The sequence below is a fragment of the Triturus cristatus genome, chromosome 2_1 (assembly GCF_964204655.1).
Source record: "Triturus cristatus chromosome 2_1, aTriCri1.1, whole genome shotgun sequence".
Taxonomy (NCBI): domain Eukaryota; kingdom Metazoa; phylum Chordata; class Amphibia; order Caudata; family Salamandridae; genus Triturus; species Triturus cristatus.
This window is the reverse complement of record NC_140581.1, coordinates 759062088-759086968: the sequence shown is the minus strand read 5'-3', so window position 1 is coordinate 759086968 and position 24881 is coordinate 759062088. Positions and strand designations below refer to the sequence as shown.

General features: G+C 41.6%; 1 protein-coding gene across 6 annotated transcripts in view; it reads right to left on the bottom strand.

Annotated features, from left to right (window-relative positions):
• GRAMD2B (GRAM domain containing 2B) overlaps positions 1-24881 on the bottom strand; it is a 482135-nt gene that overhangs the window by 78026 nt on the left and 379228 nt on the right. For all 6 annotated transcript variants that reach the window (XM_085632688.1, XM_085632692.1, XM_085632689.1 and 3 more), the window contains exons 3-7: positions 14380-14446; positions 7643-7712; positions 2710-2813; positions 700-795; positions 427-498 (exon numbers count right to left, since the gene is read on the bottom strand). In XM_085632688.1, the coding sequence (XP_085488814.1) occupies positions 427-498; positions 700-795; positions 2710-2813; positions 7643-7712; positions 14380-14446 (409 nt within the window). The remainder of the gene's footprint in view (positions 1-426; positions 499-699; positions 796-2709; positions 2814-7642; positions 7713-14379; positions 14447-24881) is intronic.

Below are 24881 nucleotides of genomic sequence, written 5' to 3'. Positions count from 1 at the left end.
AATGGCACAGCAACTGACCAATGGATGAAGAGGGCAGGCTGAAAGTCTCTAAGTATATTTATAGTATTATCACATGGTCTTGGCTAACGCCAGATGTATAAAATCTGAGGGTTCCTGAATGGATGAGTGGCCATTAAGTTAATAGAGTACGCTCATCTATTAAATTAAATTCTGAAACCAAAGACACTGATTTACAAATGCACAGACGTATAAGTAGCAAATAAAATTCGTAACCCTTACATTCCCATTTTGCCTAGTAAAAATAGAACGTCTAGATTAGTCAAAAGGATCCTCCGACAAAGTACGTAATTCATGAGACATAAAACCTGAATTTGTAATTTGTAATTTATGTAAACTGGATATCAAACAATAACTTTGGGAAAAAAAATAATCCAAGACAAACACATAATTAGTTTAAAAACTGACCTCTAAGTGGGTACAAACAGATTTCAGTAACTTGTAAGTGGTGTCTCTGGAGAGAAGAGAGACGAATATATACTGCAAAAAAGAAACAAAAATGTCAAATACTGTTAGAGTGAAACAGCAGAAAAAGTTACAGAAGCCACATCTTCCCTATCATTTAACCCTGTTGTCTTGTTCTAAGTGTACACAACTTCCCAAGAAATAAAGTAGTAAGTAATATGGACAAAACACAGGAGAGATTTTCGTAAGTATTATAGACAGTGAAATCCCACTTACCCTTTCAGTGGCTGTGGAAATGACCAGAGCATTTGGCACCAAGAGAGCAGTTCTAGTTTTCTTCATCATTACTACAGAAGCCACAGGTATAATAATCTGAAATGTGAGCAGATAAACTAAGTGAGCTGTTAGGGATTAGAAAACAATATGAAGAAAGAACATTTTTCGTGACATGTATGTAACCCAGGAGGGTCCGATATGGCGTCTTCTCGCTCACTACATGCGCGGAGGATTTATTGAGTTTAATGTAATGCTTGCAACACTTTCTGCACTATAAAACAAAATGTTAAAATAAAACAAATTGCCTTGCCTATCGAGGCATTCTCAATATGTTGGAACTTTTTTGAAAGAACTCTAAATAATTACATATTATACTCTTTCAAGTATTGAACAATTCAGTAAAACGTATGTTAAAGTGGCAATTAATGTTATCATTAGAACAAACTGTTCATCTTCTTTACATACATATTTAACGGCACCTCTTAAAAAGGAGGCAGTTAAAGAGCTCTAACAAAGCTTTCGAATAAATTATTTCCAATTTAAGTGTCAGACTTCTAGCATATACCACTGTTATCCAACTGAAACCTCCGTAATTAAGTAATGAGCAACATTCGTATATTGTTTAAATTGTTTTCCCTAGGTAGAACTGACAGGAAAGTTTTTAAATAGCCTTTTAAAAAAGTCATTTGATAATCTGAAAAACAGAGCTGGTTACATCGCTTAACCAGTAATCTTTATATTGATTATTGGTCCCAGGACATCAGCTTTCAAAGAAGCCTTTTCAGGTGGCTCAGTAGTAATGTTCTACTCTAAATATAGTGATATGGCAAACAAAATAAAGGTATGACATACAAATGAATTAAGTGAATAAACATTAATTCCATTCCTAATGCAATACACGCAGTAGTTGGTGTTAAGCCCAGAGAAAGCCTCCATAACTGACCCTCAATAATGTGAAAAAACCACCATGCTCCCGATCAAACTTTCCATAATCTTTCATAACATATAGAGGTATATTCCTCTTAACAGTTAATTTTATCAGATTGCTTCATCTTGGTCTGTACGTTTTTTTTATTGCAGCTCTCCACCCCATAACCCCACAGCACGTCTTCCTTGATGGCAATCTTTGAAAAGCTGAATTTCATAAAGTAGAGGACTCCTGTTTTTTTTATGGATTCTAAAAAATCTGCTTTTTAAATAAGTTTTTAATGCAGGTCGCAAGTAGCTCGAGTAGTCTTTCTATGTACATTCATATCGCTTACAGTGCTACAATAGCTACTCTAAAGAGGTATTTATTCCAGCAGGTATTTTGCTCACAATCAAAACTAAGTACACAGACTACCAAATCTAAACCTATAAATGTTCACAACATCAATTAATCAGAGGTAATGGGAAGAAGATTATGAACCATCTAGTCAGCGTTCTATTATAATCACTGTTAGGCACTCGCTGATGCTCATGGATCCTAATGGAATTTTAATCAAACAAAAATCTTCAAATTAAATGTGAGTGTGAAGCACTGGTAGAGAACTCCAGCTACAGGTTTTGTTGGCATGTGCAAATAAAAGGGTACTTACAATATATGAAAAGGTTGAAAAAACTAGCTAACTCATAACTGTGTAGAATATCAAATATACTAATTTATTTGGCAGAACCGTCCAATTTGTTACATTATTTTGAACATGGTTCCAATGGCTGGTTTTCAATATGGAATGCTGACGTGAACAGGTTGCTTTAGAACCTTGACTACTACCTTGCAAACCTTCACATTCCACTGAGCACCAAAACGAGTCTCTACTTTACTCTATCACAGCTATTTTGAGGGATAAACAACACAATACTAGGCTATCTTACAAGGCTTGCATCACAAAGAACTTTTGATGATTCCATGCTGTTCTAAACATCTTACTTTTCCAACACCAATCTAATATTGTAGAAAGCACTCTTATCAAAAATACTAAAATCCAACTTACATATATGATATATTGTGAATTTTGCTTGTATACTAACCTTGGTGTCTCTACCAAAGACTTTTGAATGGAATCCTATCCAATTTTCAGATATGTATAACTTCCCTTGATACAAGAGCTCTTTTTGAAGTGCACAGGTGAAACCTAATATCAAAGAAATAAATATAATCATCAAAAGAATACATTAGGATTACCGTTCTACTTAAACCAAAATACATAAGGAGATATATACTTCTATCCACACGCAGTATACATTTGTTTGTATCCCGATCACTACTCCCTGATATAATGCAATTGCCTATTCAAAAACCTTTCAAAATTGGTGAGTGTTTGCCTCTGCTTTCTTGAAGACAAATCTTTACATTTTTCTCAACTTCTTTATTCCGTTTAGGCTCATTTGCAGAAAGTGTTTTTTTCCATGAAGAGGATCAGCCCTTCACGATAACACCTGTGCAAAAAGCAGAGTAGATCACTCACTGCCCCCAAACTCATCTCTGAGCAGCCATGTCTTTACCCCCAGAGGTAGTATTAAGACAGCTAAGCTTTATGTCCCTCTCCCATTGCCATCTGCTCCTTGGTGCCTTAAACAAGAGTATAAGTATCCACCAGTGAATATAACCACATTTTGCATCTGGGAAGACAGTGAGTAGGGGAGATATAGGAGCCCTGTGTAGAATGAACATTACCAGATATACAACCACCCAGGAGTCAAGCTTGCTCAAAAAAGAAATTAAAAATTATATATATATATATATATATATATATATATATATATATATATATATTTTGTTTATTTCTAGGGCCGCAGGGCTGGCGACCATAAATATACTTCTAACTTTTGCATGTAGTCTTAACAGGGAGGGGAGTTGATCTAAACTGAAACTGTCAAACTTCCTTCCAAATGATCCTTCTAGAAATCATTTGCATGGCTTGTAAGAGTTAACAGAGCTAGGAGAGGGCTGCACTTTTTCTTCTTCAATAGGAAGTGGCATGCTGGTAATGGAAAGAAACGGAGTAGTGACCAGGTCCCTGTTTTTAGATTGCGTGAATTCTTCCAAGTAGTCTACTCCATAATAAATCATTTAACAGCTATTTCTTCTGCTGAATGTTGCAACCCATGCTCTTCCACCCCAGCAAAACAGCTTTGATCCTCCATTAATAGACTGTTGCTTCTGATAGCCGATGACAACTTGAATTTTGGTAGTTCAAACATGATCAGATTTACACATTTTAAAAGAACTCCCTGACAGGTACAACAATGCAGGATTTGAGATGAAAAAGTGCAGAAAGAGAAGAACAGATGACCAGTCTTCTACTGCAACAAGCTGTGGATCTGGAATTTCTATCTCAGATCAAATTAGTTCATTCTCAACTTCCTAAAGGAACTGAAGTCCTCTGCACCTGCCTTAGGACTGCTTGAGTGCACCAAACCATTACAAGTTACAATGCTATTACAGGGAGGGCTTGATTTATGAATGCTGGTGTTAGATAACGATGATCAAAAGAAACAGCCTGCTTATTATAGTTCTGCTCTTGATGAAGTCTTTGTATGTTGTCACTGCTGCAGCCCATCTCATTGAAGCATAGGATAGCATTATATTTGGTCTCCTTTTTTTGTGGTTTTACCCAAAGCTGAGGCTGCACTATTGCGGACTGCAAAACAGCACTTTTCTATCTTTAGATCGTCAAAGTATGAAATATTGTTACTCTCTGCCTCTCACATCACACAGGTTCAAGGACCAGTGTGAAACCTAGCTTCCCTTTTCCTTACTGCCCTCGATGAGGAACAACGTAATTGTTTACTCAACACTGCCTATGTAACCAACGCCACGGTTGATGTTACTGCTACATAACAAGTGAACTGTGATCCTGTATATTAAGTTGATGGTTTGTGTCTCTGAAACTATAAGGGGTCTCTGGTTGCTGGTTATCCATCAAGTTGTTGAGCACAAACACACACACTGTTCAAGTAGCTGGTTTAGTAGCCCTTACCATTTCTTGTATTTTAGCCACTAAGAAAACCAACCGTTTTCACAGATTTTATGTTGAGGTATGCTCAACTAAGCCAGATATCCAACCAAAAAATGGGTTTTGCATTAAAGGTTTGTTCGATGCTCTTCAACTGCCTCTAAAGGTTGTTGTTGTCTAATTTGTTGCTCAGCAATCTACTCTGGGTGAAGCGTCTAAAGGTGCTGCTTCTGCTGACTGCTTTGTCCCAGATTCTGAGTTAACGCTGTCTGTGCGTTAGATTACTTAACCCATCATGCCCACTTTGAGAGATCTTGCTGAATTGCCAGATGGACACCAAGCAACACAAATAGATGGTCTTACACATCAGCCAAAAAGGAATGATCCATGCTGATAGCACGCATTGTTTTGCACCCCATTTCACCTCCATTTCTGAACCGTAATGTCACACTTGTGCTGTATGCTAGGCTTACAAAGTTGGTAAAGGTTTTAAAGCTATCTCAGCTGTTTCCCCTCCTCCATGGGGGCCACCGAGGAGGCATCCATGTTGAATATACTCAGATGCCCTGATTTTGTTCCTTCATATTTTTGTGTCTGTTCTCTGGATGGATCAAAGCTTACCCGTCTACCCTTTTCGGTCTACTGTTTTTCATGAAATATGAAAAACCTTTAGGGATCTGACAAAATGTAACTGCGCCTAACATTCTGAGTTTTCAGGGAAAGTCAAGCTGCACAATGGCACACTGAAAAACAAGGTGATAATATGTGGTGAAATGGGCCTTAGGTGGCCTGGGGCTTTACCAATGGCAATCTTGTCAAATTGAGCACCCCAAAGACTAAATTAACAAGTTTCTTACTTTCAGTAATGATCCTTCTGGCGGATACACCATCTAAATGAAGATTCATCACCTTGTAAATAACCAACTTGTAAAGCACCAAACTGGATTCAGAGAATTTTCGCAGCAATTACCTTGTGTCTCTTTATGTGGTATCATGTGGCTCCATGTTAGGCCTGGCCCATACTGGATGTGACGTTCGGGCCGCTACATAGCCAGGCTTCAACATCAGTTTCATTCTGATATCTGTCTGTACCATTAGATGTGAAGCCTTCAATAACCGGATTGTGCCAGTGTAAAGAGCTCTACAGTGGAATCTTACTTCTGTGGACTAGACAAGATCATTCCACAGAACGGGGAGATATGTGGATTGGTGAGGAATCTGGGACTAAAGTATCCACCAGAAAGATCGTTACTGAAGGCAAGTAACTTAGTCTTCTGATGGATACTTCTAACCGCAGATTCATCACATTGTGAATGGAAACAAAGCAGTACCTCCCCAACTGGTGAGTCGGTGGAAGGCTCCGATCAGGAAATCCTGTACGGCAAAACGCTGGACCTGGCTATCGAGCAGTAGTGCTTTGTGAACGTGTGGACTGACGTACACAAAGCAGCCTGGCAGTGGTCCAAGACTGGCACACCATGCTCCTGGTAGCAGCTTTTCTTCTGGTAGAAGGAGGATGTAGCTCTTCTGGAAACTGTTTCTTGGCTAGTCCATAACATATCTTGATATACAAGACAACCCATCTTCACAAGGTTATTTTTTTAACAGCTTTCCTGTTTCTCCCCAGAAAACAACAAATAGCTGGTCATCCACCCGATGCTCTTTGTTGCAATCGAAGCAAAGGTTTAGGGCCTTTTTTGGTTCAAGGAGATGGACTCTTTATTCCTCTTTGGAATTATTGGGGGTGAAACAGTTTGGCAGGGTGATAGACTGTCTGATGTGGAAAGGCATGACAACCTTAGGGAGAAAAGCTGCTTTTGTACGGAGGACTTGCTTGCCTGGGATGTTGGTGGTGTATGGCTACAGAACAGGTAGTAGAGACGGGCTTCTGCCAGAGGCCAATGTCCTCTGAATTCCACCTCGCCGAGGTCAAGGTATACGTCACTCAGTGTGCAGAATTAGAGAATATAATACCAAGGATGTGTCACACTAATGTCCACAACCGGAGCAATATTCAGATTACCGACGCCTTGAGACACCACAGCGCACTCGCTGAGGATCCTCACTCTGAACAACGGACTACCCTCCGTCCTCAGATTACTCACGGCACAATTACAAGCCGGATCACCATTATTGTGATGCATCCTTGATATATTCTCTAATTCTGCACACCGATTGAGTGACGTATACCTTGACCAGCAGGGTCCGAATTATCACCGGCGGAGCGACCTATTAGATCCTTCAATTTCAGCCCTGAGAAGTTGTAGGATTAATTCCAGTGGGGACGAAACACGTGTTGGCTGGTTTCTCTTACTCACTTTATGGAATAAATAAAGACAAAGAACCATCATACCTATTGACATTCTTTGAACTCCATTTCATTGATTTTGACTTTTTTTTGTTTATATACTACTATTTTACGTGTGCCCAGGACTTTGTTTTACATAACGTAGTGCAGGGTTTTCCCTACACACATTTAGGGGTTAGAAGGAGCATCCCCTTACCTGGTTGCACCGTACCAAATTGACAACACAAATTACGTAAACTATCACACAGCAGAGCGCCACAACTTCCTGAGTCACTAAAAACCCTTCAGCCAGAGCTAACCAACAAGTTGAAAAGATGCCAACTCAAGAGAAGCCAGGCATGCAATTGTTAAGTTTGCTACACCACAATGCATCCTATGGACAATGAATATGGCAGAGAAATAAACCAACCTTTTTAGGGCACACCTGTCGGGAAACTGGGTTACCAACTCTACACCAATTACCAACAGTAATGCACTACACCTGCCTTCACAAAACTACAAAAAGTAATTGTTTCTCTACAATACCGTTAATGTTTTCCTTGAAGGTTATGGACTTTTAAACAGCATTGTCACCAACACTGCTACAAAATATTGTATAGTTAATAAAATAGTTTATGGTACTGTTACCCAATCTTTACCGAGTAAAAGCCCAAACAAGAAAAGCAACATTTAAGATGCTGTGCCAGTAGCCACTTACTTTGCTTCAGTAGTTCTTCATTTGGTACATCCTGAAATTGTTTGTGAAATTGAGCATTTGCCTTGGAAAACTACAAATAAAAACAGATAAGTTAGGGCTCATTGCTGATCGTTTATTGAATACAAGTGTTCACCATCAGCACTGCCAAAGCGAACAAATAAACAAAAAAACCTGGGCATTGAAAGGAAATGAGGGATTGGAAGGCTTAGTTTTAATTTTGGCTTATTATGGGAAGGTACATGGCTGGAAGACATCACAAGTAAAGCAGAAATTGACACTACTAAGCAAGTGGACATCACAGGTCTACGAAATATAAAACAAGAATATAAAAAAAAGCTGATTAACAATTGAAAGCCAATTTGAAACCATACATGTTAGTAGTGCTTCACTAGCTAGTGGACATCAAAACCACAGTGTACACAGTTTTAATGTTTCAGAAGTGTGTTTAAAGTCGCACCATCCCCAACGTAGCTAGCGTCTTCCTCCACCATCTTGTAATATTGCAATCAATCTGTGTTGGGTGGAATTCTTACTGCTAAAGAGTGAAAAAACATCTTTGACGTCAGACACTCAATTACATCTGGGCTAATGTCAAAATGTCCTCGCAAGGGACTGGAGTCTTTGGATCATCGTATTGCACAACACTATAGGCTCTGAGTAGGAGGTGGTGGCTGATATACAGAACCATTCAAAACATCCTCCAGAACAGAACACAATGATCACCTCCAGTTTGGTTCCCATCCCTTGAAATAGGGTACTAGTGCATCTTAGCAATATTATACTTAAAGCTGACTAAGCCAATTGCAAGGCATTCTGCAATAGACAATTGTACAAGATAAAATCATTTCAAACTGGCAATAGGGGGTTTACAGAATAGTTTTATTTTTCACCAGAAATTCACCAAAACATTTTCTCAGAGGTACAGATCCTCATTTTGAAAGAAGTTAAAGTCGCTCATTTAAAAGTGCTCGCTACAAATGGATAACCTTGCCAATCCACTGAGAAAGGACAGCTAAAATGACAGAAAACGGTTATTCCACCAGGGAAGTCATCATTAGTTTAAGAACTACTGGTATTTTGAGCATATTAGGGCCACCATGAAGAAACCCTTTATTTTCTTGACTACTAAAAAGCAGACGACAAGACTTTAACAAAACGTTTAACATTTTCCAGCCCTCAATCACACAGAGAAGACAACTTTATCTGTATGGCAATCAACAAGACATACTTATGTTTTTCTCTCTTTATTGAAAGTACTGAGAAGGCATGCAGCTGTAAAACAACTAACTTGCCTAAAATTCTCAAAGACAGCAAGATTCTAAAGGAAAGCAACATCCAATGCAGTCAATAGTCCTTCTGAGTCCACTTTCACTTTGATGGGCTCGGTCTCATTCTTTTCCCGCTCAGCAGTTAAGGGATATAGCCACGGTATAACTCAATGCCTTGAGGTATGAATGAATGCAGTGTGGCTTTCCCAGCTTACTTAGTAAGACTTCTACAAATGCTATCATACACTAGGCACATCTAGACTAGGGTTTTAAGCATAAACGGGCTTCAGATTTCAGTACATTTCCATGTCAGCATGTCTCAGTTGCCTTTTCACTTTGGCAATACCCTCTCATGTATCTTTGCAGAATTGCTAGCCTGAGACTGGGTCAATTATTACATTGGACTGGAAGAGAAGTTGAGTGCAAAACAGACATTCATCTACAAGTCAGATGGACGACTGCACTCCGGAATGGAGACCTCTCACCCTCTGATGCATCTCTGCACTGGGACTAGCCTGGTCACTGTAAATCAGAAGCAAAGAGACCAACCCCATAGTGAAGTTAGCAATAGCGGTTCAAGCACAAATGCCTTGAGCTGTGATGAAGACAGTCTTGAGTTCACTAAGTGGACCCAGTGCAAACTTCCTTCAGGATTACATGCTTGATATAGATAGTGCTCTGCAGATCAATGCAAGCAGACCTAGGAAACCTGGGTCAGCTAGTGCAACTGCACTACACAATAAAAAAAACGTAATTGATTAAACTGCAGCTGCCAGCAATTTTGGTCCAGGATTGATAGTGGCCTTGCCAGAAGGTGTGCTAGAATCGGAGGGTTAAATCTAGCTCAGCTCCATTGATCTACAATCAGAAACTGGAAGGAGCTCATCAGTGTATAGTCTTACTCTTATATCAACTTGCCAATCCATCTACTTGCAGCCGTACTATGCCCAGACCTCTTCAGTTCAGACACACGCCAAAGAAGGCTCACCCTTCATTTATCTCAGTCACCAGAGAAAGGTGGCGAGGACGGAGAGACAATGGAATAGTCAGAAATATTCCAGAAAAGACCGCATTCTTTGCCATTCCCCAATCTGGTGACAATATTGGAGTGGATGGGGTTTTGGGATAGGTGATCGCCACACTGACAGCCCAGCAAAAGGATCTCCTTAAAAGCTTTCAATGAGGTTTCAACAAGGGCAGTTTGTATATATTACAATAATCTTCCGAACAGAACAAAAATCTATTGAATACGGACTATTTCTATAGACACTAAAGAAACAGATGGTACTTTACAAACAAGACACAAATACAGATATCCATTTCCGGTGAAAAACCTTTTATCAAGGATCTGGGATTCCAAGCAAACTAACCAACCTCTTTGTGGATGAAGTTCCTGTTTTTCAGACAAGTCTGGCAAAGATGATTTACTATATCATGATAGAAATTGGTTTAGCTCTGGGAAGGAGGGCACTTTTGTAAATCATCCTGTACATTACAGGGCTTTGAAGAACCCGAAAAACCAACATTTGCACATGGTAATGACTTGCACCGGTGTGTCTCTTCAGAGGAAGCATGGAAGGTAAACTGTTAGAGCTTGGATCACATACAAGCCTGAAATTATGTGACCTTTTTTTAGACCAGTGGCAGGTATTGTTTTTTAATCAAGCTCAATATAGGCAGGCTTGGATAGCTTTTACGAGATCTCCCCTAGAGGTAAGTGGTCTGCACAGAAACTGAACTTGTGCCAAATGTCTGGGGCAACTAATTTGTCATAAAATACTCAACCTCACATACAATATATTGTTGCATCCTCCTTCATATCAACAATAGGGCCATAAGTGACAAAAATAATTTTGGTGGCACCATATGTGACAACCATTTGGTGGCGTGAGGTCCCAGGTCCCTTTAGAGCTTGAACACTACTTCAGGCACTTTTACGTCATCACATAATTTATATCTCCATGTATAAAGTCACTTCACAGCTGTGGCATAACTGCCATCATTTTCGCTTTCTTCGCCACAAGCTTTTGTGGTTCCTCATGATCAAACTGCAGATTTGGTGCTCCTTGGGGACACCCATTGTTGTGCCGGGATAGAGAGAATACATCCACTAATCTCCCCACCCTTTGGTCCCAAGAAATCAACCCCCAACAGCCTTAATCCAATATGGAAAAGCCCTGTTCGGTAGCAGCATCTCTTGTATCTTGATGCAGTAGTTACTACCCAGATATTTCAATATTCTACAAAGTTGTTCCTTTAATGGGAACCAGTCCCAAATATAACGCTGCAACAACTGAAGGAGAACACAAGGAAGCTCACACAGTGTGGCTTTTCTGTAAGCTCCCCATTGAGACAGTAGAAATGGATGCCCTACAAAAACTATTCTTTTTGTTTGTGTAGGGAAAAGGTTCTCCATCCCTTTTCAGCCCGTTTAGAGAATATCCTACATTTAAAAAAAATGAAATAAAAAAAAAATGACAGGAAAAAAAAAAAGGCATAACAGAATTGAGGCTGTGGAAGGGGGGAAAGCTCCAGTAGAAAAGCTTCTACTTACTTGTTACGTTCTCAGATTCCTACATCTGGAAAGGCCTTGCCTCAGAATCACATCATTTTGATATGCTGAAGAGGCTCCTTTGACAGACAGTAGGGAATCGGTCTTTCAGAGTACCAAGAGATAATTTGACAAAGCTTTATACCTTATTTTGAGCTAGCGGTCTCCAAGGTTAGGGCATCAGCTACACTTGCTAGGACTTTGACATTTCAGATATCCTGTAAGGGTAATAATACAAGAATAATCTTGCATCTGGCTTCGCTGCACCAACCTGGAAGGTGTGTGGTATGTCTTGAAGCTTATGAAAAGATGAACAGTGAGCTGAATTTGCGCTGGTGAAGTTGCTTGCAAATTTCAATTACAAAAGGTGCAAGGGGCAGTTTTATCACCCACCTTGGTCCAATAGGAAGCAGTAAGATGCAAGTCAGACCCAGAGATAAGTCTTTGTTTGGGGAACAATACCTCGTGTGCCATTACTGCTAATGGGTTTGATCGAAGAAGGTGGTTAGAGGATATTACAAATGCAGTATATTTGTTTAGATATTTTTCTTAAGATCTCTATTTTAAACCCATTGACGTAGTGGGAGGTGGAGAAATTGAGAACTTCCAAACTAGTAAAATACTCCCCATAGCCTCTCACCACAGAATCTAGGTTTCTATACTAGTGATTGTAAATATGTGGAGACTAGCCATATCCCACTCTGAGACTGTTCATGAAAATCACCACCTGCGGGTGGCATCTTTTCTTACATGTTTTCACCCGAAGAGGTACTGATGTCAGATGGCGATTTAAAGATTTAATTTAAATGCATTGTTGAATGATTCATTCACATTTCTTATCCTAGTCCCTTATTATTTTATTTTTTTATATGTATAAAATCTGCCTTTGAACCTGGAGAAAACTTTGACTCAAAGACAAGCCACCCAAGGTAAAACTGAGGACAGTGCCTAGATAATGATTACTGGGTATATTTGTTCCATATTCCGCTTGCCTGGACTGCAGGTTTTCTGAAAAATGATAGAAAATAAAGGAACGGGTTACTGCTGAGTGCTACGAGTAAAGAATCGGAATACTCTCCAGGTTTCTTTACTAGAATTTAGACTTTCTTAAAATGCTAGTAAAGAAAAATTACTTTCTAAATAAAAATGTCACTCCAGGACATGCACTGTGGGGTGAAGATCTGGTAGTGAATGAATGAGTTATTTATTTGTGTGGTTACTAAAAACCATTACAAAATACAACATATAAAAATGGCAGAATAAGAATCTAAAAGAGCAAGTATATGTACAAAACATTGTTAAAATCTCCTTTGCTTTCTTAGATGAAAACAGTGCACGTGATAATCAGTCTTTTAGATTGAATAAGTCTGTTAAAGAGTGGCCAGCCAACAACCCCAGCGGCTCCCGCCTGACAGCTTAGGGGGGATATGTCCATCAGTTTTGTACGAGTATAGTGGACAAATTTGGTGAAGTTGGCCATATGCTTCACTATGTCCAATGTATGGAGTCGATGGACTGCCTCATTTGCTGTGAGAGTTCCCAGTTGGAGGAGGATGGGCTTGAGGTAGATTCTGCAAACTAGCCGCAACGCCGGGCAGCAGAGTAAAATATGGGCCAAAGACTCTCGTTTGTAATTGCAGAGGCGACACTCCATGATGGCCGGCCTTACTTTCCCAGTTGGATATAGATCTTTAAGAGGAAGAGGATGTAGTATGGCTGCTAAGATCCTATGTAGGGCTTGTCTCCCCACAGCCTGCGTAAGATGAGGTTTGAGGCTGGGGAGTGTGTGGGGGGAGGCTTTGGGTCTCGTGGAAGCCTCTTGCTACCAAGGATTCAATATCCAAGGTGCGATAACATAGGCATACTTGCTTTTTATTGTTGTTTTAATAGTAGCAAACTTAATTACGCTGGAGTCCCAGTTCTCTATAGCAAGTTGCAGGAGGTCTTTGGCTGAGGCAAGGCAAGCGAACCAAGGATTGCCAGATTGTTGGAAGATGCATTTGATAACAGTCTTCATAGAGTTCTCCGGCGCCGCCGTTGTTTGATAAAATATCTGGTAGTGTTGACTGATTCAAATCACACTGAGCCCTACATTTTTAACTCTAAATGGTTTGCCCACAGATAATGCTATCAAGTGAGCTAGGTGCAGCTGGTTATTCAGAGCCCATTACTGCATCACAATTTAGGAGGAGCCAAGTCAAAATGCCACCCTGGCAGTTCATGCAGAGAACTTAAGTAACTGAGCATATTTACAGCATCTTGAAACACGAGGACAGTGGCTTAAAAAAGAAAGCAATTGTTATGGGAGACAACAAAGTAATCTGGAGATTCTTGCTGTATGATCAATTTACCACCGCATGTCTCCCCCTCCATAATTCACTTAATAATGGGATATGCTAGTAAAGCATTTCTATGAAACAATAAGATGGTTTTCTTTACCTCTGAAGGGAAAACGTCTGTTTGTGCTAAAAAGGTTTGCGTTTCCAGATTATCCCTTGCTGGAGACTGACTACTTCTAACAAATATCAGAGCCAAAAATAGCTGGTTACCACCCAATCAGTGGAGGAATGCAAGTCTATTGGTGGATGCAAATGATCATTCATCTGAATTTAGACCCAGTTGCAGATTTACCCAAGTTATAACACGCCTGGCACATCAGATTGAGGCCCCCTTAGATAAATGAAATGCCAGGCAATGACTACAACCCATAAGAGGCTGCTCATCCTATATTTTGATGTGAGTCGTAGATGATTCATGGAGGTCAGCTACGCTGTCCCTCTATGACGTCTTAAAATAGTTTCCTACGAAGGATACCACTTGCAAACACAAAATGAAATTGCAAAGAACCTGAAGATCAATTATGCCAGAAGAAAGCCCACCACTTTTTTTGTAAAAATTACAAAGCAGAACCATCATACCTGGTTGAGGCCAGATTTTTTCCTCTCAGGTTTTGTTGAACTCAAGATGTCTGGTGATGCTGGTGATCTGGAAAGTAATTTAACAAGCTGTTAACTATTCAATTACATTTCTCAGTTAAAACTGTGAAGAAGAATCTTTGATATCTTCATTTTCACTGGCACCGTTGCAAACTTTTTGCCATTCTGGTAGATGGGGCTCAGTTATGTCCCCACTATCACTGCCTCTTTGTGTAAGATAGGTTTTGCCATCAAAGGCCTGAAATTCGTCAGTGCAGGTTCTTTGACGGCATACAATACCTGCGATATACAGCAAATCTGAGACATTAAAGCACACATCTCCATCTGCAGCTTAGAATACAGGAGCATTCAAAGAAGGGACAAACCTTCTTGTGTTGGGAGTCCGCTATTGCTTTCATCACACTACACTTGGCATGCTGTACTTTTGGCTGACACAATAACATGCAGAGGATACAAGCAGCCAACCTGTAAACAAGGAAGGTACAGTGCATTTAGAACACACCTGGTAGACTTACCGACCCTGCCAACCCACAACGCACCCAGATACTAAAGGATGCATTTAATTCTTCAGTTCATACAGCTGGTTAAAACTGCATTTTGTTCTAGTAAAGGTTATATTTTTGAACCAGTAGTCTCAGTAGGTTGCCTCTGAAACAGAGTAATAGATTATAATCAAATTGGCAGAACAGCAGCGGTGTAACCATTGCTCTATAGAAGAAATGCACATGAAAGACGTCTCGCCTTCCTGTTACTGTTCAAGTTGGCATGTATCATATCAAAGGGCATCAAAACAATGTCAAAAACAATAGTTTCTTATTTTCTATGGGGAATTAGAAATGTATGCCAGACTAGTACTGAAGGAATATACATTTGTGTTTAAAGGGATCTAACAGAAAGCATGTACATAGCAACAAGAAATAGTACATAATATTGGAGGTGCGTGGTAACATCAAGTGGCGTGAACTTTAAGGTTCCATTTAACTCTGGTGAAGAGAGGGAAGGGTGTTCCTCAAGTGAGGGCCAAGCAGATGAAACATCTGACCTTTGAACAGGCACATGCAGGCTTAAGGATACTTATACAGCATCTGTTGGCCGAGCTTAAAGAGCGATCTAAGGTGTGGCGAGTGACTCATTAGAAAGGGGCTGCTTTTTTAAAATCATGTTTTATTTGGCTGCTTGCCAATTAGCTTTCTGTCGCTGTAGAGTGGTGAATGACTGGTGGAGAGAGCTGAATACTGTGCTTCCATTAAAAGGATTATGAAAATCGAAAAGAACGCATATTGAAGGGGGGTCCCACAAGTAGATTCTATCAGTAACTAAGGTTACTCAATATTCACATGCTTGCTGGGAACTTAATTGCGAAGACAAGATTCTGGTGGATGTTTTGCATGTAACTGGAATCTAGTCATGGTGGATATGGGCAGAACTAACGACTCCAAACACATACTGGGATGAGGCATAACTCCTCAGTTCCGGGCAAACGAGAAAGATGACCAGGTTCTTTAAAGGAAGACTGACAGAGGCGAGGATTTTAGATGCAGTAGACATATGTACATTTACAAGAGAATGGTGATTGAACAACTGCAGGGAAATTATGATTGAGTCCAAGATCTTTGTTTAGAGTATGACCAAAAGGTGGAAAGAAAAACAAATCCATGCTGAGCATATACATTGTGAAAAAAACAGTAGATGTTGTCAAAAGGAGATGTTATGAAAGGAGTGGTGTCGTTGGTGAACAGGGCTCAAAACATTACATGCATATTGCTCATCTGATCCAGGTTTCTTTGCATTCTGTAATTTTAATAATGTTTATACCACTATATTGTCAGTGCTCAAAGCACAGAATGCCAAGAAAAAATCTGGACTGGATGAGCTACTGGAACATGGGATCTAAAAACCTGAGAGCTGGAGCCCCACACCACTGGGAATGTTTACTTAGCTGTGACACCTAGAGAGGTGAAAGCATTTAAGCATGCGACTGGTGTTTAGGGCTTGCCTACCACTTTTTAAAAATACATATTCAAATAATTAAACATTTTCACATTCATATAATTACAAAAACCTCAATTCAACTTAACATTTATATTGGTATAGCGTTTGGCTCTATGATTTAATTTAATCTCTATTAATATAATAATGTAACATTTGTAAAGGTTACGGATAGAATACACTTTATTAAAGTATTTGACATTCACAAAGGTTCAAACTGTATTTAATTAAAAAGATGCGCTTATTAATATTCATTTAATTGTTTTTTTGTTTTTTTTAACAGGGATGATTTAGGATATGTTGTTTGTTAACATTGTTAGGATTGATGGGATAGAATAAGTGATGGGATCAAAGTAAGCGGTATTTTAAAGTCCAGAATAATTGGTCAAAATAATGGGAGGGGCGAAGTGAGGAAGCAGAAGTAAATGGCATGAAGATACAATGGTGGTCAAAGTAATGCAATGATATACATCCAATAATGTTAGGAAAAAGCAGTCAACCTGACAGCAGTGGGTAAGGAGGGACAGAGCGTGCAAGACTATTGGTGCAGTGGGTTCAGCCAAATGCAGACTGCACTTATCTTACCAATTTTGAAGGGAATGCCAGATGCAAAGCCATTAGTAATAGGTCCGTGTTAGACCTGGGATCCTTGGCGTGGTTCTCTGACTTTTTGCCTTGATCTCCTGTGTTTTTGATGCTGTGCTGGATTTAGTTTTTGCTGGCTTAGATGCTTTGGGCACTTTGCCACTGCTGATCAGTGTCAAAGTGCAAGTGCTCCCTGTATAAATTGATATTGTGATTGGTTCTCCCTGATTGGCATATTTGTTTACCAGTAGGTCCCTAGTAAAGTGCACCACATGTGCCAGGGCTGGTAAGTCAAATGCTACTAGTGGACCTGCAGCACTGATTGTGCCACCCACCTGAGCAGCCCCAAGAGATGTCTCAGGCCTGCCACCGCAGTGCCTGCGCACAGTTTTGCTAACTGCCAATTTGACCTGGCCAGTGTACCCACTTGCCAGGCCCTACCCTTCCTTTTTCTTATACATAGGACACCCCTATGGTAGGCCCAAGGTATTCCCCTGGGCAGGCTGCAGTGTATGTAAAAGGTAGGACATGTACTGGTGTGTGTACCATGTACTGATGGTGAAATACTGCCGATTTCGTTTTTCACGATTGAAAGACTATCTTGCCCATAGGACAGAATGGGGAATGCTATAACATTTTACCAGCATATCTTCCCATAGCAGTGAGATAGAAAATTGGAGTCCGGTATCCCTGAACTCAGAATTTAATAACACATCTTTTAGTAAGGATGGCTTTTAAATTCTGTGTTTGGAAATAGCACTTTTAGAAAGTGGCTATTTTCTTGTTCAACCTTTCTGTGTGCCTCTGCCTGGTTGTGGATTGACTGTCTGGCTTTGGAGTGACAGGGGCTGGGGTGGCTCAAGGAGTCTGGGTGAGTCAGGCCAATCTGCATTTGGAGTGGTGGGAGAAGTAGTGCCTGTCCCTGTCTAGGGCTGTGCCTGCCTTCCACAAAAGACTGGCGCCACCTCCTGCTGTGCGTCTGAAGACCCTGGCCCACATTCTCAAAGGAATGATTTTTGCACTGGCAGAGTGCACCCAGAAATGGTTTGGACTGGGTCCAGGACCCCTTAAACAGAGAATAAAGACTTTTGGGGTATAAATATGAGGGCTGAAACCCCTGTAATTTAGATCATCCTGGAATCGAGAAGAAACCTTTGCCAAGGAGAAGAGCACCAGAAACTGAGAAGGACTGCCCTTGCTGAGTGTTCTGGGGCTGACTTGCAGTGGCTATTCTGCCAAGGAAAGGGGAAGGACTTTGCGGTGTCCTCTACTTGAAAAGGAAATCTCCAAGGGCCTGAGGAGAGTTGGCCTCCTGTTGTGGAAACTCAGGATCATCAAAGTTTCCAAGACCACCTCCAAGCAGCTGTGTGTGTGTGTGTGTCTGGGCACAGCTGACATCCTTCGTGAGGCTCGCATTTGCTGAACAGTGCTTCGCTTTTCACATCTAAGCAGCTGTGTGCGTGTGTCAATACTCCGGGAGGAAGCCGCGACCTGCAACGTGCTGCCAGACTTCACCGCCGCCAGCCCGAGCTGCGACCTGCAAGATGCTGTGTGCCTTCATCAACACACAGCCCTGCCTGCACGAAGAGCCCCGTGAGACCCAGCGAGCTGGAACGCTGTGTGCGTGTGCCTGCACAGCCCTGCTCGGACCGTGACCTTCGTGGGACCAGACACAAGAGAGCACAGTACTACATGTGCCGTCACCGCCAGCGACCCGAGTCAAATGCCGAAGAGGGAGTCGCCCAGCAGGACGTCAGCCTGAGCCGAAGGGAAGACGTTCTCAGATCCGGGATGGCGGCCCCAATTCCCCCACGAAGCGCCCTTGAAGGAGAGGGTCTCCCGTCGGAAGATCACCAAGGCGCAGACCACAGCACACGACAGGCTCCCCAGGTAACGCTCCGATCCGCACTGCTGTTTGTTGGGTTTCCTTGAGCGGGTTGGAGTCGGCGGAGCTGCCCAGAGCCTGAGTCCAGTTACCGAGGCCTGTCGGGGACTGTGTTAGCCTGCCTCTGGATAGCGGGGCCCCTCCCCCTGGTGATATTCACGGTCCTTACTCGCACAGCTGAAGTTGCGGTACCGGGACCGGTCTAAGTGAAATCTCTTGCTGGATGCATTTCCAAGCATAATTTCTTTGTGGCTGACGCCGGGGACGGCATTTGGGGGCATACTTGTGTCATTACTGATCGTAGAGCTAACAGGCTTGTGGGGGCAGATCCCGCCACCACAAAAGCACCGCGCGCAGGTGCTCAGGAAAACGAATCTGTGACATTGCCTTTGATTATTACAAAGAATACAGCAACCACCAACTTGCTTTTAATAAGAACATTCAAAAGAACATTTCAAAGCATAACCTTCATTGTGTAAGTTGGATTTTTGTGGTTTTGGTCGTGTGCAAATTAGATAAATATAACTTTATTTTTATAAACCTGTGTGGTGTCCATTTGTGGTGTTTCACTGTGTTACTGTGAGTGTTGGTACAAATACTTTTCACATTGCCTTGGGGATAAGCATGTATGCTCGTACCAAGCTACCAAGGGGGTGAGCAGGGGTTATCTACAGTGTGTTTCCCCCTTATCCTGACTAGAAGCAAGGGTTCCTATTTGGTCAAAAGGTACCTACCTCTGCCAACTAGAGACCCCCATGTCTAACAGTCCGTACAGTGGTTTAGTGGAGTAAGGAATATGTTAAGTGTTCAAGTTTCTGAGGGTAATCTCCAAGGAAGAGAATTAAGTCAAGGTAGCATTTTCTGTTGGGTGAGCTGAGGGAGGAGTTACAGCACAGGAAGCAAGTTGGTAGGATTATAATTGCAGGCGGCCTGTGGAAGGGCACTCTCCATCTGTGCAGACGAGTGCAGGTAGAGGCTGACAGAGTAATGATGTGGAGGAAATAATGAAAGAAAAGACTGGTCATTATGGAACTGGCTATTATCCAGCGAGTATGTTGAGAGATTTGTCAACAAGTAATCAAAATTCTAGGAGGTGGGCGAGCACATGGCAGAATGTTGAAGAACATGTGTAACAGATTGGTTAGGGATCAAGAGATGGAGGTTAGTTAACAAATTGGTAACTAATATTAAGTGGTTTGCCATGAGAACAAGAGCGGACAGCGTGAATACTGGAGAAGGAACAATCTGATAAGAGCTGGTAAAACAGTACAGGTCCAAGTATAGTAATTGGTTGTAAAATATGGTGAAACACATACTGTGATGAAGATTATACGTGTTGATTTGTTGACATAATCAGTTTGAATACATGTTCTCTATAGCTTCATTGGAAAGGTTGGTATTGTGGAACTTGTAACTGAGATCGCCAGCACTGCAAGGCAAAAAGGTTGAGGACTCCAGAGTTTTGCAGGTAGTGTTATTGAGCGGCTGGGAACAAGTAAGATGCAGGAGGGAAAGATCAAAAGGCATAAGCAGTGTTCTCCTAGTAAAAAGGTTGAAGAGTTGCCAGCAGTATGCAGAAGGGCTCCAATATCCAGGGAGCTGGAGGAAAGGGGATGTATGCACTTGGGTGGCAGTGTTATGTAGGCACAGTGATGGAAAGGGTTGTCCTCTAGGTGGCAGCCTTACAGTGACACCTGGAGTGCTGTTAGACCCTTGTGTGGGGGGAACACAAGGGCAAATTATTATTCATTGTGCAAGACAGGGGCACTTAATGGATTCCAGAGTCCAATGGTGGCATAGCCATACTGCATACTTGTTAGTTCTCGCTAGAAAAGCAGAACTGTTCCTCCACTTCGACTGGAGTCAAGAAAAGAGGTGACGTATGTGCTCCAGCCAACATAGGCATTTGTGAAATTCTTGCAATCTGAAAGTTAGCTGCAAGACAACATTTGGCTGTACTGATTTTTTGAGACTGAATTAGGTCAGTTCTCTCATGTTATGCAGTTTACATGCATGTATTTCAGACAGCAGAACTTCCTCAGGCAACGCAAACAGACCTGCTCTTCAGAATACAATATACCTCACAGATTTCCAGGTGCTAAAGGTATGCAACTCAAGCATGACAGCTATCACCCTTAGCGACACACATTGCAAGTGCATATTTCGCACAGCAAACTCTTACCCTACTCCTGGAATAAGTCTCAAAGTATTACTCCCTATAGGAATCGTCCCATCCTTTATAGAAAAATAAAACTCACAAAGGTCTTAGTTCCTGAAGATCTCTTCAATTACCATTGCCTCACCTGCCTCCACTTGGAAAAAAAAGCCCAAACAGTGCAGTCACAAACCAACTTTAACAGCCGCTGAACTTTAACAAGCTCCACTCCTTTTCATTTGGGTTACATCCTCATTGCAGCATGGGCACCGTTACCATTCGACTGGATTCAGAGTTTATCAAGGCTCCCTTGTAGTTCCATCATTACCCACAGCAACTATGGATATTACTCATTCAACAAAGACTAGGTCTCCGCCAAATGGCGGAGAATAGTCAATTGTGAATTAAATTGTTAATCATTAACATTCACAAAAAACTATTTTTGAACGTCACTCAAACTCAGATGCTTGTAGTTTATGTCAAACAGAAAGGCTTCAATCATGATAGTTTGTTTCACACTACAAATTCCAGGACTGGATCAACAGCATAAACTTGGAAGGACTTTCTCTTTTGCCTTCCACCAAATCACAAGCGTGACACATTGAGTCTGCTTTGTGTTTCGAAGATTAAGTATATTAAAAGAAGGCACGGTTCCAATCTTACAATGCAACTAGCGCTTTGCCTTACAGCAAACGCGCAGTCCACAATGCAAGATTTTTTCCTCATCACGCATGGATGGGGTCAACTCTTGGACTACTGGCTTCCAAGGGTCCCCATGAAAAACCCATTCATGCAGCAGCCTAGGAGAGGGGGTGGGGGGGGAGGAGGGGCTGGGGAAATGCACGAGGGCATGCAAAAAGGAACCAAACCAATATGGCAGGACAGAACAGATACTAGTCTTAAGAGAAACCTCTGCCACAACAGCTCCAATTTAGCTAGGTAAAACTAAACGGTCACTCAAACTGTTGGGCACAAACCTCAGGGGATGGGACAGACCTAATGATTCAGAGTCTGAAATTATGCTGTTAGAACTGGTCCATCTCCTAAAATGCTTCAACTTCATAATGAGAACCTTTTCTGCTTTTTGAACATCAAGAATACTACTGCCATCGAAATACAAATTGCGGAGTTATTGGGGATGCCTATCTCTATTGTAAGCTCTGATTAGCGCTATCATACTGGGATCTTTCTTCAAGTTGCAGAAGTTGAACTTTTGGCTGCAGTGTATTCCCACCAGCCAACAACAGATTACGGTTGGGCATATATCGATCGCCTCATAACTTGACCATAGCAATTTACATGCTGAGTATTCAAATTGTTGCCTAGTGTGTATGTAAACTAGAGAAAAGCAACCCAGTCTCATCTCTTAGCTATTCTGTGCACTAGCTGCTTGTGAACACAAAACTTAAAGATCATTTGCTTCACCTTCTATGGCCTCCTCTGGAAAGCTTTGAGTGCCCTCGATTATCAAGAACAAGTGAGGGGCTGCCAATCACCACTTGAGATCATCTCATCAACTCCTGATAGTTTGCCTCACACTACGTTTCCGCACAGAGGAGACCACATGCTTCCTTTTCTGGCCCTTAGACTGTGGCTCTGTCTTCCCCTGAAGAACTTTTCTCATTCTCCTGTTGATCCATAAAGAACTTATTTCCAGTAATATATCTTACTTTTATTACTCCAGTCCATAGGGCCTGGATGGGATACGGATTGCAATTTAGGCTAAAAGAAAAATATGTCTTTCTACTACTTAATTAGGCCACGCCACATATCAATCATTACCTTCCCCATTACGACTTTGCTCCCTCAGTGAACACTTGAATTGCTAAAGCATATCCATTTCCATTGGCAAGCTGGGGAAGGTAGAAAGTGTTGGCATATTCCTGTGAGAGTTATAACTTAAGCAAACTATTAATTCTTATTACTTTCCCCTACTCGTCTGCTTTTCTGGCAAGAGACAGGCCACAAAGGGGCATTTTAAGACTATCGGACTCCTCAGAAAAATTTGGATAAAAGTTGGAAATAAAAGGTAGTAGCACCCAGCCTGCACATCCAGCATCATGTGGACATACAGTGACATGTAGGGATAGCAGTCCTTGGTTCTGAAAAACAAGCATGGAAAGTGAAGGCTGAACTAAGGATCAACTAATCCAGAAAACACAAAGAGGGTGTTGTAACTTCGAAACTTTGTCCCCTTTTCTTCTTTGTGCCCCCCGTGCATCAGAGGCACAATTATCACACTGTATATTGCTTTCATAAAATGCATATTCTTAAACACATTGCTGGTGGCTCCATGCTGTTAATGATAGGCCATGATGGTTTGGGTTTTGCGTAGACTGTGATGGCTTTTAAGTCAGTTTACCGTTTGACCAGTAGTTTGGCTATGCTACAATAGGCAACACACAGCAGACAACAGAACTAAATAATTTCCTGACTTTCCCTTACTTGCCCTCAAGTCAAGTTAATATTTCTGTAGGGCTAACAGAGCTGTGGCAGGTACGGCAGGTCTCCACTGGCAAAACCTATAAACACATTTTCATAAGTTGCAGTTCAGAATCCCCTTAGCGAATGGAACTATGAGAGTCAGCAGAGGCAATAAGATAACAGAAAAAGCCATCACACGAAGAAGGTGTGAAAAATCCTAAAATAGGTAAGACCTTCTTGAGGATCTTTTTCCAACACCCAACTGAAATCTGTGCTAAATAAAATATTAAACATCCTCAGATGAGTCAAATTAAATACTGTAGGGCCCACTGTATATCCCACTCACCTCCCACCCCAGCCTTATCAATTAACATAGACAGAGTTTAACGATAAGGAGACTTTGGCCGATCATATTATAGTACACCAGTACCAGCAAATTAATTTGTCAGCGAAAGTGTTGCATGAAAAAACGATGTACATCAATACATAGGTGCACTACTATTGTAAACTGAGCCCATGGAATCATGAAGCTTAAACTTACATGATGGTAAATTTTCTATGAAATTCCTCCAGGATGTTTTTTTTTATGTGCACCAAAGATTATGATTTGCAAGGTGAATGAGGACTACCTGAAGAGAATTATCAGGAATCATCAGAAAGTGGTCAATATAGCAAAGATGAAGGAGTGCTCAAAAACTAAAAACAATATGGTAATGGAACCGGGAAACCGCATTAAAAAAACAATCAAATTGGCAAATCCTAGGACAAGTATATATGAAAAATTGAGAATACAAAAACACACAGGATACTCCTACTGGAAGGATTCTTTGCATTTTCCATTCAATACATTGATTTTCACACTTCGGTTTCTCCCTAGAAAATCTCACTTTCAACTTAGATGTTAGACTTTCAACGTTCTCACTTTAATATGACTGCACCTCTACTTTGCATTCTCCAGAAGTACCATTTCTAAAGATATTAACACACGTTTTCTTAAACTTTGAAGGTTCAGGCTCGATCATCCTGCAAATACCACTATGTAAATCGCCATCCGGGGGCTAAAAACATCGGCGCTAACAGCTCACCCCACAGAGACACCCCTGCTTCGAGCGGCCCAAGCATAGCTTTGACTAGCCGCGACCGGCGCTAGGTGTCGGAGTTGAAGCGCACCCCAAGATGGACAGAGGATTGCTGGTGCAAGACTGCGGTACAAGTGGGCACTTAACTGGACTGCGGCATGGCCGACCGAGAGCCTGCCGCCAGACCACGTGTTACCTCTCATCGGAGCTGACGGTGCGGCACGGAGGCGCTCCTGGGGGCCGGCGGAGGAGGCTCGATCCACGGCCGGCGGCTGCGGGCTGTGTGGCGGGGTGGGGAGGAGACGGCGAGAGTCAGTGATTCCTGCGAGGTGCCGACTAGGTGAGTGGCAGCGCTTGCCTCCGGACT